The sequence below is a fragment of the Heteronotia binoei genome, chromosome 8, assembly GCF_032191835.1.
Source record: "Heteronotia binoei isolate CCM8104 ecotype False Entrance Well chromosome 8, APGP_CSIRO_Hbin_v1, whole genome shotgun sequence".
NCBI lineage: Eukaryota > Metazoa > Chordata > Lepidosauria > Squamata > Gekkonidae > Heteronotia > Heteronotia binoei.
The window spans coordinates 34642264-34660217 of NC_083230.1; the positions used below are offsets into that span (position 1 = coordinate 34642264).

The window sequence follows — 17954 nt, forward strand, 5'->3', positions numbered from 1 at the left end:
ATATTTTTCAAAACTGTGCCATTCAGTGTATGCTTCATTGGAAGTAATAATCACTGTGTTGTTTGAGTTCACTGCTATGACATTGCATACCCAGAGCCTTAGGAATCTTACAAGCCAGATCCCCCCGTGTCCTTTACTAATCCTACATCCTGCAGGACATGGGCAAAAGAAAAAGGCATCGATCCATCCCTGCCCCTTTTGTAGGTGAGGTCTGCAGAAATGGTTATTAGTGAGAGATGCAATTTAATCTCTCTTCTTTTGTAATGCCTGAGAGAGACTTTTAAAAAAGTGTAGGCAAATGAATGCTGCTTCCCTATGTAGCCTGCAGTGTTTGGGTGGAGGGAATGGCCTGTAGCCTGACCCTAACACCTACCATGGTCAAAAGTACCCAGAAATGGCAATGCTGGATACACAGCTCTCACGTTGTCATATCTTGGTAGCCTCCTCTCTTCTCTCTGGCCTGGGCATGTGTATGTGCCTTTTAGGCTGAGTACTGCCGTGCCTCTTCTCTACTTTTGTTAACATAGTCACACCTCTTCAGTCTTTTGGCAGCTAGCCAGCCTTTTCTCTCCCTTCCACACCATCCAAGCCTCTGAGGCAGCTGCTTGTTTCTCCTCTCTGTACTATTCACACTTCTCAACCGTGTCCTCCCTCATTTCTTTCCTGCAAGCTGTTCACACTGCTTAAATCGGTTCTTCTTTCTCTTGAAAGCCATATGCTCTTTACTGTCAGTCCCTAACCAGATGTAGCATCGTACATGTCCATGTTTCAGATCATTCTTCCCCAGATCGTGTATGTCTGGATAGCCATGCTGTAAGTGTGACAACATACTATCAGTTAGATCCAGCTTACATTCTGAATAAAACTTAGTTGGTCTTAAAGGTGCACTTGTCTACTGCTTTGTTCTATACTATCAGTTAGGCAGCCGGGAGGTGAAAGAACTTGCCAGCATTGCATTCACCAAGCCCAGTCATCCTCTCACTGTCTTCTTCCCTTCCCTACCCACCCTAGGGTTGCCACTTACTGAATTCAGAAGGGAAATTTCCCAGTAATGCTTCCTGTCTCAATACCTTAGCTCAATGGAGCAGCAGGGGGAATGCATGAAAATAGTATCAGGACATCACATCCTGTTTCAGGAAAAGGAAGGAAGGGAAGAAAGATCATGTGCTAGCCACTTCTCCCTTAAGACTGCTTCATAATACAACAGAGGGGTGGGTGGGTATGAAAAGATGGCCAAACACTGCCTTTGCCAAGCATGTCCTGTTGCTGCTGCCACAGCCAAGCTCCTATCATCCTCACACAATGCCTTTCATGGACTATTGATCTAATGATGGCTACAGTAAGTTAAGGGGACCTCAATACAAAGAAGCATCATATCTCTGAAACCCAGTATTAGGAGACGAGATCAGGGAAGGCCTTGTCCTCTATCAGGGTTTTTTTGTAGAAAAAGCCCAGCAGGAACTCATTTGCATATTGTCATTCCCCTGACACCAGAATTGCGTTCCTGCTCAAAAAAAGCCCTGGCTTCTACAGTATGTCACAGAAGTGAGTACACCCCCTCACATTTTGTAAATATTTAAGTATATCTTTTCATGTGACAACACTGCTGAAATGACACTTGGCTACAATGTAAAGTAGTGAGTCTACAGCTTGTATAACAGTGTAAATGGCTGTCCCCTCAAAATTACACAACACACAGCCATTAATGTCTAAACTGCTGGCAACAAAAGCGAGTACACCCCTAAGTGATAATGTCCAAATGGGACCCAAAGTGTCAATATTTTGTGTGGCCACCATTATTTTCCAGCATTGCCGTAACCCTCTTGGGCATAGAGTTCACCAGAGCTTCACAGGTTGCCACTGGAGTCCTCTTCCACTCCTCCATGATGACGTCATGTAGCTGGAGGATGTTAGAGACCTTGCGCACCTCCACCTTATGTTTCAGGATGCCCCACAGATGCTCAGTAAAGTTTAGGTCTGGAGACATGCTTGGCCAGTCCATCACCTTTACCCTCAGCTTCTTTAGCAAGGCACTGATCATTTTGGAGGTGTGTTTGTGGTCATTATCATGTTGGAATACTGCCCTGCGCAGTATTCAGAGTCTTGGCCATCTTTATGTAGAGCAACAATTCGTTTTTTCAGATCCTCAGAGAGTTCATTGCCATGTGGAACTTCCAGTGACCGGTATGAGGGAGTGAGAGCGATAACCTGCTTCCCCTTCACACCTGATACCTCGTACCACTAACAAGTCACATGATACCAGGGAGGGAAAACAGCTACTTGGACCCCACTTGGACATTATTGCTTAGGGGTGTACTCACTTTTGTTGCCAGCAGTTTAGACATTAATGGGTGTGTGTTGCGTAATTCTGAGGGGACAGCACATTTACACTGTTATACAAGCTGTAGACTCACTACTTTACATTGTAGCCAAGTGTCATATCTTCAGTGTTGTCACATGAAAAGATATACTTAAATAATTACAAAATGTGAGGGGGTGTACTCCTGTGACATACTGTATATTCTTCTTGTTGGCCTTCCAGGGCAACTGGTTGGCTGCTATGTAAAACAGAACGCTGGACTTGATGGACCACTGGTCTGATGTGACAGGGTGGTTCTGATGTTCATTCCCACTCCCTACTCCCTGCAAGACTGTGAGGGGGTGGAGCAGGAGAGGGTAGAGTATGGCGGAAACTTTGCTTATGAAACTAGGCAAAAGCATGATGGCAGTTTGTCCTTTTAGCCTCTAACGTATGTGTTTTATAGCAGCAACTGGTTTAAGACTAACCAGATAGGTATGATACAAAGTAGCCTTGTCAGTACTCACCTATAAAAGATTAGGCCATCAGCAATAGTTCCAGACATTGTAAAAGGCAGGGATTGCACAGTAGTCCAACAGCATGTTTGGGAGGACACCTGGAGCTAGGAAGTATTGGCCACTCGTGTTGGCTTGAGTTGTGGTCAAAGAGCCGCATATTGTTACTAACAATAAGGCCAGTTCTCAAACTAAACTTTTTTGCTTGATACACTTCCTTCAGCTCTTTTCTTCTTGTATGGAACACAGTTAAAAATTCCGGGCTTAGAACAAACTCTTGTTATATATGAATACAGGTACCTAGAAATTGGAATTTTGCTCCCCACAAGCTGAGATGCTTGAATTAAATAATGGTTTCGAATCCTGATTTGTTTAGGATAAAACACTCCAGTTGATTCAGGGGTCTGTATTCATATGCCATGGGGAACCAGGATTTCTTCAAACCAAGAATCCTTAATTGTGCTCTGGACAACAAGCGATGTGGATAGTAACAAGTTCATGCACATCTTGACTTAATTGGAGTTTCTTGTGATGGCTGAATGCTGCCTTGGGTACTTGAAGACAAAATCCATGTACCTTGCATCACTTTTGATTACTGCATATATATGTGTGCGCATTTCTTCGCTTTCTTTTAAAATCCACAGAAGTGGAATATCTTTTCTGTTGTGTCTGTGTATTTTCAAAGAAAAAAGCATGTGAGAATATGAGCTGCTATCTCAGTACAGAATCTCAGACAAAAAGTCCCATGTTTATGTGCAAGTTGTGCGCTTGTTGCTTTTGTAGCGCTCCATACGTGTGCTCAGCTAGTATCAAGCAAGAATGGATATGGGGCAGATCATGAAGGCAGACAGTCAAATTCCAGATTAAAGAGAAACAGTTCTAGAGTAGGTGTTCAGAAAGCAAACAACCCCCCGGAAAGGATCAAGGAGAACTGAGTAAAGTATTAGACTGAAGTATGTAAAAGAGTTTCCAGCTCAAGGAGGATCAAGGAGAACTGAGTAAAGTATTAGACTGAAGTATGTAAAAGAGTTTCCAGCTCAGTATCTGCCAGTGGGAATGATGGGTTAGCTGGCACTGTGTTCTGCTCAGTTGTATTCTCTCTCAGTATTGCTGAGGAAGCTGAGGGTTATATTTTGAGGAGCTCCTGGGTTACTAATGTTTGCCTTGAAAAGTCAGTGATTTTAAAAAAAGGGGTTATATGAGTTCAGAAACATCTTCATATAAGTATTCCATCTAAAATACATAAACTGAAAGTAAACTATGTATTTGGATTGGCTTATCTCTATCCATTCTGAAAGATTATTGGAACTTCAATTTTGAAATGTTCTGTCAGTTTGAACAAGCCTTTGATATTTGGTAAGGGAGAAGCCATGAGGCTGTAAAATACTTTTCCACTGTGCAATTTTCTAGTATCTTATCATTGCTATGTGAGTTTTAGTGTCCTTTTTGCTTTCCCTGGATAAATTGAAATGGAGTCCAACCTTTGGATATTCTTCTGTCCTTTAGGCCTGGTCTTGTCATGCAGAGCAATGAGATAGTGATCAGGTGGTAGAATGCTGAGTTTGTAGAAATGGCTGTACCCCTTATGCCTACATATTTTTCAGTCTGGAAAACTAGCATAGCCTGTGAAGGGCTAGATTAGACTCTTTCTCCCTGATGTGCTAATTTTTAAATAAAGAAATGCTCCCTCTAAGCTGTGGAGTCTTGTGAGCAAAAATTCTACTTCATGAACTACTGGCATTAAAATCGTATGCAAGTAATTTGTCTACTGCATAAATTAGTTTGCTCTTGGAGCCATCTTTCCTGAGCTAAGACAAAAATATGTGAGCCAGAGGTTAAAAAAACTGTGGGCTAGCTCACACTAACTCAGCTTAGAGGGAACACTGGGGGATATTAAAACTGTTTTTCTCCCCAGCTACAGTCTGAAGTCATAGTACATCAGGATTCCTCCACCTAGGGTTGCCAATCCCCAGCTGGGGGCAGGAGATCCCCCGGTTTGGAGGCCCTTGAGGGTCATCAGAAAGCAGGGGGGGGTGTCTGTTGGACATTCCATTATTGCCTAAGGAGACCCATCCCCATAGGGTATAATGGAGAATTGATTTGTGGGTATCTGGGGCTCTTGGGGAGGCTGTTTTTGGAAGTAGTGGCACAAAATTTTCAGCATAGCATCTGATGCCTCTCTTCAAAACACCCTCTGAGTTTCAAAAGGATTGGACCAGGGGGTCTCATTCTATGAACCCCCAAAGAAGATGCCCATATCCTTCATTATTTCCAATGGAAGGAAAGCATTTAAAAAGGTGTGCGGTCCCTTTAAATGTGATGACCAGAACTCCCTTTGGAGTTCAATGATGCTTGTCACAACCTTGCTCCTGGCTAGCCCCACCCCCAATGTCTCCTGGCTCCACCCCCAAAGTCCCCAGATATTTCTTGAATTGGACTTGGCAACCCTACTGACTATACAGTTCTTAACAATATCTCAAGCTACCCAGAACTGACAAAAATAGCTCTAGCAATTGCTATAAACTTGGCAACGCTACCTCCACCCCATTCTGTTGCATGTGTAAGCCAGGCCTTGGCCCTTCATGCTCTCTGTGGCAGATATATATTTTCAAACTACCAGCAAGGTCCAGTTATTTCTCCAGGGAAGTCAGGTGCCTGTTGGGTATACGTTACTGCAGACCTATGACTGGATGCCCAATATATGGGCTTGCTCCCTTCAGAGTTGACTGTATCTATATGTAATGGGCCCCTTGGCAGCTATCTGATGATAATACAGCTTTTTAGCATTCCCACTCTGTTCCACCAGCTGGAATCTCTTCCATAAGTGCATTGACTCTCCTTCCTCCCAGCCAGACAACAGGCTTCTACCATTTTGGCTGCAGCAAAGGAAAGGATAAATCCACAGCCTAGCCATGAAATACCCTAACCAGTCCATTTGCAGGAAGGGTCTTCAAGCAAACTGTTTGGGACCGCTAAATTGGATTTACACTGTCACTAATCTGTGTTGAATAATGCTGGCATTTCAGGGCAATTATACTCAGCAGGCAACCTTAAGGCACCACAGGCTTAGCTAGGGCCTGGGTTTACAACCACAGAGCATGTGGTAGCTGTGGGAAAAAATGCTTGAAGCCTAAGTTATACGTTTCAGCCCATGATGAGCCAGTCACCTACTGACATAACTATTTTCAGGATTCAGGTTTTTAGCATGTTTGCAGAAATGTTCGAAAATGAACATTTCCACAGAGATGGTTAAAGTTAAATTGTACTTGTAGCAGGAGTCAAGTCTGCTTCAGACTAACGTGGCTGCCCATCTGGATCTATGTACTTGTAGCAGTTGTTATACACAACTAGTTGGTAGGGTCCACAGACAGATTATAACCGCAGCCACTGTGCATCCCAGTCATTATGTAAAGATTTTATAAATGATTAGTCTTCTTTTCCATATGTTTTTGAATTCTTCATTAGCTTCTGTCATCGTATCTCTTGAAAAGACTCACTGGACATTTGACCATAACCATCTATAGCAATACAGACCTTATGGAGAATACCAACTGTACTCACCGTTGTACTCCTTATGCATTTCTTGTTGCTTTGCTTCAGCTGAACGTGATAGTGCTTGTCATTCCTACTTTTCAGCAACAGATCTCAGTAACATCTTTCTAAAATATTTTTATCATACCCTTCCTCACAGGGACTTAGCATATAATACACGGTTCACCTTTTCCACATTTTAACCTCTCAAGAATTCTGTAAAATAGGTTAGACAGGCTGGCTCAAGTCCATCCAGTGATAGAGTTGCCAGGCAACTGGCAGGAGGGTTGTGGGGGCAGCATCCTGGGAGAAAAACCAAAACGGAAAAATAAGGCCTTTGTCTACTTACAGGAAGCCGTGACCATTAGGGTTGCCGATCCCCAGGTGGGGGGAGGGGAGAGAAATGTCTGCTGGGAACTCTATTCTCTATGGAGAATATTATTCTCTATGGAGACTTATTCCCATGGGAAATAATGAAGAATTGATCCGTGGGTATCTGGGGTTCTGGGCGGGCTGTTTTTTGAGGTTTCAGGGGGGGTCCAATTCTATGAGCCCCCAAAGAAGGTGCCCCTATCCTTCATTATTTCCTATGGAAGCAAGGCATTTCAAAAGGTATGTGGTCCCTTCAAATGTGATGGCCAGAACTTCCTTTGGAGTTCAGTTATGCTTGTCATGCCCTTGCTCCCAGCTCCACCCCCAAAGTCTCCTGTCTCCACCCTCAAAGTCCCCAGATATTTCTTGAATTGGACTTGGCAACCCTACTGACTATACAGTTCTTAACAATATCTCAAGCTACCCAGAACTGACAAAAATAGCTCTAGCAATTGCTATAAACTCTATGGTAATCCTTCTAGAGCTAAGTTTGTCACTTCTGGGTAGCTGTAGGAATTGTCAGGAACTCTATGTCTAACACTTCCTATAAGAAGATGAGGCCTAATTTTTCTTTTTAAATTTTTCTCCACAGAATGATCATGCCCTTTGGCCCCCATTTCCACTCACTGATTAGCTGAGCTTTGGTGGGCAAGGGCTGTGATTGCTTGAAGGTCTCCTGCCATAAGTGGGCAAATGGGAACATGATCCTGAAAGCTGCGCAGTGAAGTGAGGGTTTGTACCTGGATCTTTTAGATCCTAGTCCGACTACTGCACCACGCTGACTCAAAACATGAAAGTTCCTCAAAGCTTCTCTCATAAGCATCTGTAAAACATATAGTTGTGAAGGGCTCAGTGCATTAGTCCCTTCCTGATATAATAAAAACTGTAGGGCTCTGCCTTGGAATGAGTGAAGCAAAAAGAGGTTATCTTTGACTATGTATGGATTGTGTCCCTTTCATTTTTGTATAACATATATCTATACATATATCTGGGCATGTTGGGAAGGGCTTCCTGGGGAGAAGATGCTCTGATATTTCTTAATTATAAATGTATCCAGTGCTAGTCAGTGTCCATCAATATTGCCTGCTGGCAGTTCCGTTTCTATACTTGTATGTAAGCTCACCCTATTTAATTCTAATTGACTCGGAGAATTAGGCTAATACTTGCCACCGAAGCCCTATCAACTATTTAACAGTTAAATGAATGAGATTTAAGTGCATAAATAACACTAAGCAAAAGGGAAGTGTTCTCTCCCCCCCCCCCCCCCCCGCCAAAAAAAATCCTTCTCTGGAAAAGGCTTTTCCTGTGGCAGTTACAATGCAGTAAATTGTGTGGGTGCAGAACTACTGTCGACTAAAGTACCAGGAGAAAAAAAATCCTACATTGAGAAGATTTGAAATCTCATCGCAAGGAAACAGTGAAATGGGAAATGCTCTCTTCTAGGTAACAAAAATCTTCAGTTTCTTTTCTTGATACTGAAATGCAGGTCTGATGAATAGTACAATAGAGTGAGGAGGTACTAAAATCCCAAATCTTTTGTGTGTGAAGGCTGTTGAAATATCTAGATGTATTTTTGATAAAATAGGATGTTATCTCTCTCTGTTTTGAGTTGGAGTTGGCTAACCTAAAAAAAAAATCAATTTGCCTTGACAATGCTTCCTGGAGTAGAATTCCACTCTTTGGTCCTTATCCCAGGTAAGATGATACTTGCAATTATGCTATTATTTTTTAATGAACAAAATTAAATCTGTGAATGAGCCCATTATTGCTGAAGCATTTTTTTTTTGGTACCTTTGAATATAAATTGGTTGTTATGGAGACTGATAAAAATAAATGCTGATATTTTGCCCTGGGTTCATTCCTTCCAGCCTGTTGAAGAAAATTGAACGAGAAACATGGAGAGAAAGTGGCGTCTCATTAATTGCCACCGTAACCCGCCTAATGGAGAGGCTGCTGGACTACAGGTGAGCAGTTGTTGCATGCTCTGCAGCAAGAATAATACCATTGTCTGAAAGCTAAATGCCAGCATTTTCTTATGGAGGATTGTCATCAGCCAGAATATCAAAACTCAACAGGCAACATGTTCTGAGTAATCTAGATATAACAGTGATTCAGGGGTTTTCTTGCTGTTATACAACCTTTAGGTAATAATTGCATTTATATATTCAAATTAATGACTGCTATACCTGTTTAAAAATGTCACTTGGTTCAGCTTTCCTAATGCAGGATATATGTAAGGTCATGAGTTTGAATGTTCCTCCCCCCCTATAATTTTGTTTTAATTGTGGAAAGCTTGCCCACTAAGGACAGGTTCCAGCCTGTGACATCCTAGTTTCTCTGTGACATCCTAGTTTTCTATGTACACTGAGGGTGGGTTTTTTTTTTTTAAAGGAGTGCATTCACAATTACTTGTGTTATGTACAGTCTTGCTGAATGTAAGAGCAAGACTTACTATGGGCTAGCAAAAATCTGCGGGTCAGTTTTACAGAACATGCCCACCAGTGTGCAAATGAGCTATGCAGTACTTCTGATAAGACATCCTGTGCCATGTCAAGAGTATCCCTTGCCATGCTTTTTTCTGATTAATCCTGTACATTGCGTACTACAATTCTCACTCTGTTTTTGCACCCAAGGAAAACTGTGGCAACAGAAACAGTCAGGGCTGCAGGACAAAATGTATTAGCTCTGCACAGTTGGCAGAAACCAAGTCAAGTCTGTGGCCTAAAAATATTGCTAAATAGATGAAGCAGACAGGAGATGCAGCTAGCAGTTAGTCTCCAATATTTTAACACAGATCAATAAGAGTATGTCACAGAGGAGGAATCCAAAAAATAGGAGGACCCTTGAGGTATTTGTATTTGTCAGGCTAAGCCTCTGCTGATGCCAATTCACTGTGTAGTCTACAATGTAATGGAGTGGGTGCGTGGTGCTTATGGGTTTGCTGTGCCTTGAAAGAACTGTGTTAGGCAATAGAAAAGACTTCTAGCTCTGGTGTTATTGAAGTATTATTGGGATTTCCTATAATCTTTAGATGCCATTTGCCATCTTCATATAAGTAGAAAGTACTTCACTTATATACACTCTTCAGTATTAATAGGCCAATCACAGAGATTAGGTCTGTGATCCTACAATTACTTTATCTTTTGTATCCTTTGCATCTTCAGTTTAATAAGGAATGTCAGTCTGTTTTCCTTGAATGACAGAAATCTATATAATTGCTTGCTTCAGTTTTTTTTTTAAACTAGTGTGGGGTGGCAATATCTGTTCACTGGAGTTGTTTCAGATTAGGAACGTGGTGTGGGCTGGAAAACCTTCCTCCTTCATGCTGTTGTTATGACTGAAATTAACCCCCAGTTAGGGCTGCCAGCCTCCAAGTGGTGCCTGGAAATCTAGAATTAAAACTGATCTCCAGACTACAGAAAATGTTCCTCTGAAGAAAATGGTTGCTTTGGAGGGTAGAGTCTGGGATTATAACCTGATGGGGTCCCTCCTCTCCCCAAAGCCCACTTTCCCTAGGCTCCACCCCCATGTCCCCAGAATTTCCCAACTCAGAGTTGAGAACCCTACTCCCAGCTGATTTTATAAGACGGAATTAATTATTGCAAGCTCTGCTCAAATATTCTCAGTGTTACATTTTGTGGAACCTTACTCAAAAGGATTGGCTCTGAGCCTGCTTTGGCGGGGGAGGGAGGGATATAAATAAAATTTTACTTACTTACTAGGTTAATACCAAGAAATGCCTTAGGCACAAACATGACCATCAATTGTTCCACATCACAAGCTGTTTTGGGGTATTCTCCCCCCGCCCCGTTTGAAAAGTGGAGACTTGTAGCTGAAAAAAATAGAAGCCTAAAGGGAGAGTTGTGAGTGAAAAACAGACACGTTTTTGTTAAAGTCCAACAGTCCAACAGACTCAGTAGCTAAAAACAGTATCTATCTGGTACCAGAAATGAAGATCATGTGCCAGGCGAGTGCTGATAGGAGGGAATTCAAAGTTGAGGAGATACTTCAAGAAAGGCCCCATATCTGGTAGCCACTGCCCTCGCTTCAGAAGCTACATAAACACCAAGACCTTCAGAAGCTACATAAACACCAAGTTGATGGATAGACATATAATTGGAGTAGGTAGTCCTTTAGCTTCTCTGATCCCCATACTTTTTAGTTTTTTACAGATACTTATCAGTGCCTTGAATTATGCCAGAGAACAAATAGGCAGGCAATTTAGTTGTTTTAACATCAAGAACACAAGATTCCACTAATTTGCATTTGTTAAGTAATTCAGCTGTTGCCTTTTGAATCTAAGATAAGTACATGATAAAACGTATATATGCTGCTTATTTTACACCCACACAGATACATACATGCGTGTGTGTGTGTGTGTATAAAGTCAGAAATACTTGTTTGTCATTGCGAGTTGGTTAATCAATAGTGCATTTTTGTGCTAACAGATAATTCCTCCTGGATATTTCATTTTATTTGACATGCATAATTAATTTCTCTACATATTATATGGTCTCTTTTCCTTCTTCAGAGACTGCATGAAAATGGGTGACGTGGATGGCAAAAAGATTGGATGTACTGTCAGCTTGTTGGTACGTACCTTCTTCAGCTTAAGACACCTTGGTATTTCACATTAAAGTTCTGAGTGCTAAGGAGTGTGTGTTTTTAACCCACTCTAAATTCCAGATTTCTATGCACAGTTCATGTGTCAAGCTTAACACATTCAAAACTGTTCCAAAATCATCCCCTATTCATAGCATGTTTAAATATGAATTGACAAGCTGGAAACAATATAGCTATCCAGTTATTCAATTATATTACATGATCTGGTACAGCAAAAGATTAAAAATTAGGAAATGACAATAACAAAGCTTCTGAGCACTTCTCTCAGTTTCTGTTCTACTCTGCTCATCCTATCAGTAGAGTTTGTAGGATGGAAATGTCATCCTTGTCATCTGCAGTATAGCATTGCCCAACCACTGCTGCTTGGTCAGTCCTTCTGGGATGGATTTGACAGGTGCAAGGAGACTGATGCTGATTGTTCAGGGGCAAACTAGACATGACAATAGAGACCTGTTTTTATTTTATTTTACTTTCCTGCAAAGCTTTTTTTTTAAAGTGCAACCAGACACCCAATGTACAGTACTGTGGGAGGGGAGGGAGTGTATTCTACAAGCACATTTTTGCTGTTAAAAGTACAAGTCATAGAAAAGTTTTATCACATTAGATGATGTAGAAAGGGGTGGTGTAAAGTAAAATGAACAGTTCAGGCTTCTCTAGAATCCCAGATTCTGATTGAGAAAGCTCATTCTCCTCCCATTCCCAAAGACACTCACTGCAGGTTGAGCTGCACTCACTACTCCACGCAGTATTCACCAGCGTTTCCAAGATGAAGGAAATCATTCTTGAACATACAGGTCATGTGAAGTATGTCAGTGCTATGGCGATAGCAGACTGGTGATTGCACAAGGAAAATACGTTGGTGCATGCTAGTATTGCACACTACATATTTTAATTACAACCACATGATACTGTACAGTTCCAAGTTTTCCTTTTCAAAATCCCTGTTTTCCTGAAGTCCACTCCTCAGATACTTATTAGGGGGTACTTATTAATTAATTGATTTAGGAAATGGTTATGCTGCCTCTCCAGAGTTCTAATCAAACCGACTTACACCATCAAATGATCATATGTTATCAATATAAAAAGGGTTTTTAAAAATTTAACCTTTAGGATTGCGTTTGTTGATCAAAATGCTCTCCTCACAGCTGCTTTTCTCCATCTAGGAAAAAAGATACATAGATCTAGTATTTCTCTTTTTTCCCCCTAAAAGAAAAAAAGCAGAGCACCTGCATCTCAACACAGAATCATCTCACAACATGGCTTTCAGTCGTGAGCCCTCAGAAGTGGGTGGTTTGGCACTTAGATCAATTGAGTTATCTTTAAACAAATATGGTTTGAGGGGTCCAGGGACATCTCAGTCTGGGTCCTTGAAATGTGGATTACTAGCATTGCTTTGCAAGAAGGTTCTCATTCCAACATATTGAAGGAAGAGCCAGGTCTCATCACAAGCGCTTTGCATGCCAGAGGTCCAGAGGACCTGGCAACTCCAGCTAGGAGGATCAGCAGATGCCAAGAAAGGCTTTTTCTTCATTGGACCCTGGAGAGCTGCTGACAACCTGAACAGACAGTGCTGGCCTAGATGGACCAGTCTGTCTCCACATATGTTGTTATGGGTATGGCAGCTGGATGATGAACACAGGCAATTGATATATTGGGCCTGATTTGAAATATCAGGGGAGAAAAAGCATTTATGTTATTCTGCTGGAAAAAATATTGTTTTGCAAAAGCTTCTTGGTTCTTAAACCGATAATGTCATCAATCCATCAAAAGCTGTCCTTTGCAGTTCAGCTGATGCACACACATGTCTGTACAGTAAATATTACAGTTACTGTCTTTCATTGACTTTACCCTTATACCTGGAAAGCAATACAATGTGCACTTCCATCACTCACTATCCAGAACCAAGAACGCAGCAGGAGGGTCTAAGATTGCTTCTTCTGTTTGAAATGTCACCAGCCCTGTCAGTTCTTGGTGGATGAAAGTGGCTGCATTGACTGGCTAGTGCCTTGTAGTCTGCTCTCTTTCCTATTACCCCAGAGAACTGATTTGCACATATTTTTCTGGTGCTTATGCAACTGTAGTCAGCTTTTTCAGTGATTTCCAGTATGTCTAACTGAGGTGCTCATTACAGTTGTATAAGTCAATGAGGTGCTTATAACAACTGTAGTCAGCTTAGGATGTTCCACTAGATTTGTGGGTATAAAGTAAGTAATGAAAAGTCAGTTCTTTTACTGTTTAAAGCTTACGATTTTCTTTCAGTTTTGAAATGTATTGCTGCTTGCTATCGACAGGCTCTTGAAATGGGCAAATATATTGTAAAAATCCTTCATATAACAAAAATGGCAGAACATTGTGCTTATTATTTATTGAGAAAATATATATGCTGCCCCTCCAGAACTGGCTTAATGAAGTTTACAAGTAAAAGGAAATAATAAAAGTATGGCATAGAAACAAGGCATAAAGTATATTTAAGCCTTCCAACAACCTGATGAATAAAGGTAGGCTGAGTGTAACTTGTCCGAGCAATTACAGCTGAACAGGAATTTTAACCTGTGTTTGCCAAATCCATACCCTACATTGCTACTCTGAGAATCAATACAGTAAATGCTTGGCCCTTGCCAATTTTCATATTTCTTACGATTCATTAATTATTTAAGGTATTTCTTATCCAGAGAATCCCCTTCCCAAAAGCCAGTATGGTGTTGGACAATTAGAGTGTTGGACTAGGATCTGGGAGATCCAGGTTCAGATCACTACTCTGCCATGGGAGTTTGCTGGTGACCTTGGGCCAGTCACATTCTGTCAGCCTAACCTATCTCATAGGGGTCTTGTGAAGATCAGATTATTTCAAGAGGTACCCTCTTTGGCATAAATGTGCTGCCCTAAAGGTTATCTGCCGTTCACATTCAAATGGAACACAAAATGTTTCATTTGAGTGCAATGGCACTCACAGACTGTTCATAAACATTCAGACGTTTATGCTTTTTGTTGGCTCTTAAGCATTTTCTTAACAGCAAGAACTTGTCAGAGTATGAAGCCCTGGTGACATTTTAATTGGGGGGGTGGGGGTGGATTCCTGGGCTCAGGCAGCTCCTTTCTTTTCAATTCACTGTATGGAAACCAGCAATGTGGACTCATACTTCACCAATCAGAATGCATGTGGAAAACTTCACCTGCTTCCCCAAATGTCTCAATTTAGATTCTCCTGATGGGCACGTAGGCACAGCTTTGTAACTCAGCAAATTTCTTTGAGCTGCAGCAACAGAATCTCACTTCATAGGGCTAAAAGATCACAGTGCTAAGACGGGTTTGATTATACGAGTTGACCTTTTCAGTCTTCAAACATGCATAATGTAGCTTCTTTACCAGCTGGTTTTGGCTTATATGAATACTGTATGAAAGAGGGGCTTTTGTTAGTATCTCCGGTTGGAATGATAAGTTGTTTATCTTTCAAAGCATGCTGGTTTTGGAGGGGTAACGCTAAAGCTGTCTGCAGAATGACTACAGAGAACTGGCATTTCAATCCAGACTGATCTAGAGCTCTGTAGCCCACGTTTATCAATGCATTTCCACATTTTCTTGGGCCGTAAAAATAACATTCTGGAAGGAGGAGGTGTAAGCCACAGCATTTCCAGATAGGGCCAGACCCTTTCTACCTAGGGAGAGATTGCAACAGTTGCATACCTGGGGAAGTCTGGTGCCTGATTGGTTTGACCAGGGAAGATTCAAGTCCAGATTTAAGATGTTGACCACTCCTGCTTACCCTCTTTAGCCACTGTTATATTGATGGTTATAAGAAAAAGCAAGCCTCAGATTCAGTGGGAGCTCACAGGAGCACAGCTCCTGAACCTTTCTGAGAGTTCCACCTCCTCCTTCTGAAAGTTCCACCTCCTTGTCCATTGAATAGTATGTGCAGCTGCATAACAATCCTTGGATGAGCTCCACCACCTATTTTTCTACAAAACGACCCCTGAGAAAAAGTATTTTTAAACCAGAAATTTACCTAAAAACAAACTCTCTCATTAATGGAAATGGTCTTCCCACAAATTATAACCTTAACAAAAAACTTAGATGGGATGAACTTGTGGTTCAAGGAGGGAATACATCCACTTGAGCTATTTCTGGTAGGCTTGCCAATCCCCAGGTCCCAGTGGGGGTTCTTCCACTTTCCCAGGCTACTTCCCGCCCCCCAGTCAGCTGGCCAGCAGGGGGGGGGGAGCTCCGCCCCCAGAGGGCCATGTGTGTTTCCAGCTCCGGAGGCTTCAGTCTCCGATTGAAAGGCTTCCTCTTGGGATGGTGTGTCTGTGTTACTTTGAAGAAGTTGGCAGCAACTCGTGAGTAGAGAGAGGCCTATCCCTTGCTTCAGTCGCCAGAAATGGGGGGAAGGAGGGAGAGGGAGGGAAACGTCTGCTGAGCACTTCATTATTTCCTATGTGGAGATCGATTCTCATAGGGTATAATGGGGAATTAATCTGGAGGTTTCAGGGGCTCTGGAGGAGCTGTTTTTTGAGGTAGAGGCACCAAATTTTCAGTATATTATCTAGTGCCTCTCCCCAAAGTACCCCCCAAGTTTCAAAATGATTGGACCAGGGGGTCCAATTCTATGAGCCCCAAAAGAAGGTGCCACTATCCTTCATTATTTCCTATGGAAGGAAGACATTTAAAAAGGTGTGCTGTCCCTTTAAATGTGATGGCCAGAACTCACTTGGGGTTCAATTATGCTTGTCACACCCTTGTTCGGTGCTCTGCCCAAATGTCTCCTGGCTCCACCCCCAATGTCCCCAGATATTTGAATTGGACTTGGCAACCCTAATTTCTGGCATTATAATTTGGATATCTTCCCATCACTCACTCCAATAGCTTAAGAAGAACATAGGAGACCCTTTGTAATGGGCTCAAACTAGATGAATTGTGATCGTTCCCTCTAATTGTACATCTTTGGAACTAGATGTTTGCCCTATATATTACCTCTACAAGAACACACTTGCAGATAGTTCTGTCACACACTGCAGATGGTCTTTGAGGAGAAACCTTTGCTAAGAGCTAAGTCATACATACATGTACACTGCTAAATTACTGCACACATGATGATTCACAGTTATGTTCACTGATAACTTTGAAAGGTGTTGTTTGAGGCTATGTGATATGAAAGTTCTTTCTGTAGTATCTGACTTCTGGCAGCTCATTCACATGTGGAAACCATCATTCAGTAGTATGGTCCGGTGAACACTTATATGTAAGCTTACCTTTAAATGGGTCTAATAATAGATTCTGTAGATGATGTGAAAGCTTTGTGTGTTTCACAATATTCTTTTATTCCAGAATTTTTATAAGACAGAACTGAATAAAGAAGAAATGTATATTCGGTATATACATAAACTGCATGATTTGCACTTAAAAGCACAAAACTTCACAGGTAAGTCTTTAATCATATATAATGTGTGGGAAATACTTTGGTAAAAATGGTTGCATAACAATGGAATTTAGGAGTAAATATTGTGTGGGTTGGCATTTTTTTAAAAAAATCCTTAGATATGAACAGGCAGAGCAGAACTCACCACCAAGGGAAGCGATTTCTCCTCTTAGTTGAGCTTTCAGATCCACCAGTCTTATCTCTGTCCCTGTAATTTCACAGAAGAATGGGAGAGGTGATCAGAAAAGGAGAATTAAGCCTTGGGGTTGATGGGGTGAGGTAGTAACCTGTGGGTAGAGTCATTCTGCTTGTTTCCAACCTCTTAAGGTTTGTTTCCCAGTTAGTTCCTCCAAAAACTCATTATATCAGTTCATTATTTCTTTTGTTTATGGAATCAGCAATTTAATCAGAGGCCAAAGAGATGTTCAGTGAGGAAGATAACCCTATATAATTTCTTAGATTTGTTCTCTGGAAAGTTGAGGGAAATCAGTAGCATCAACATTAACTTGGGTAGCAAGAGTAATAGTTGTTCTGGCCTTAGCTGGCTCTTGTGTCATTTTTATGAGTTTTATATGTGGGTAGGTGGCAGGTGTGAGCACTGTTGGGTTTGTGGAAGCCTTGTTCTACTTCACTGAGCATACACAGAGTTTTTGTTGTGCCATTTTGCTTTCTAGGAGCCAGCTTGATGTAGTGGTTAAGTGCACGGACTCTAATCTGGGAGAACCAGGTTTAATTCCCCACTCCTCCACATGCAGCTGCTGGTGTGACCTTGGGTCAGCCACAAGTTCTCAGCAGAGCTGTTCTCTCAAGAGCAGTTCTCTGAGAGCTCTCTCAGCCCCACCTACCTCACAGGGTGTCTGTTGTGGGGAGAGGAAGGGAAAGGAGATTGTAAACCTCTCTGAGACGTTGAGTGAAGGGTGGGGTATAAAGCCAATCTTCTCCTCCTTGCAATTCTTGGGGGGGGAGGCATTACTTTGGGTAGAAGCAGTAAATCCCAATGAACTGTGACCTGAATGCTACTTTGTGTTTATTTTTTAAAAAATCACTGACAAAAATATTTTTGTGGGAGAAGTGGTCTTGCCCTTGAGAAGTATCTTGGGAAATGTCAATATTCGTTGCCAGTTAATCTGATAGGGTCATTGTAAGTGTGTTATGCCTGGATCAAAATTGCTTCATTGGCTTCCTGTTTCTTTAGAGGGCA

At 41.7% G+C, this 17954-nt stretch overlaps 1 protein-coding gene across 8 annotated transcripts in view; it reads left to right on the top strand.

The window, feature by feature from the left end:
* Positions 1 to 17954, top strand: part of DOCK4 (dedicator of cytokinesis 4) — a 434871-nt gene that overhangs the window by 356079 nt on the left and 60838 nt on the right. For 5 of the 8 annotated variants that reach the window (XM_060244887.1, XM_060244888.1, XM_060244891.1 and 2 more), the window contains exons 33-36: positions 8386 to 8412; positions 8586 to 8681; positions 11249 to 11309; positions 16663 to 16756. In XM_060244887.1, the coding sequence (XP_060100870.1) occupies positions 8386 to 8412; positions 8586 to 8681; positions 11249 to 11309; positions 16663 to 16756 (278 nt within the window). The remainder of the gene's footprint in view (positions 1 to 8385; positions 8413 to 8585; positions 8682 to 11248; positions 11310 to 16662; positions 16757 to 17954) is intronic. The other 3 variants (XM_060244889.1, XM_060244893.1, XM_060244894.1) reach the window with 1 other exon arrangement.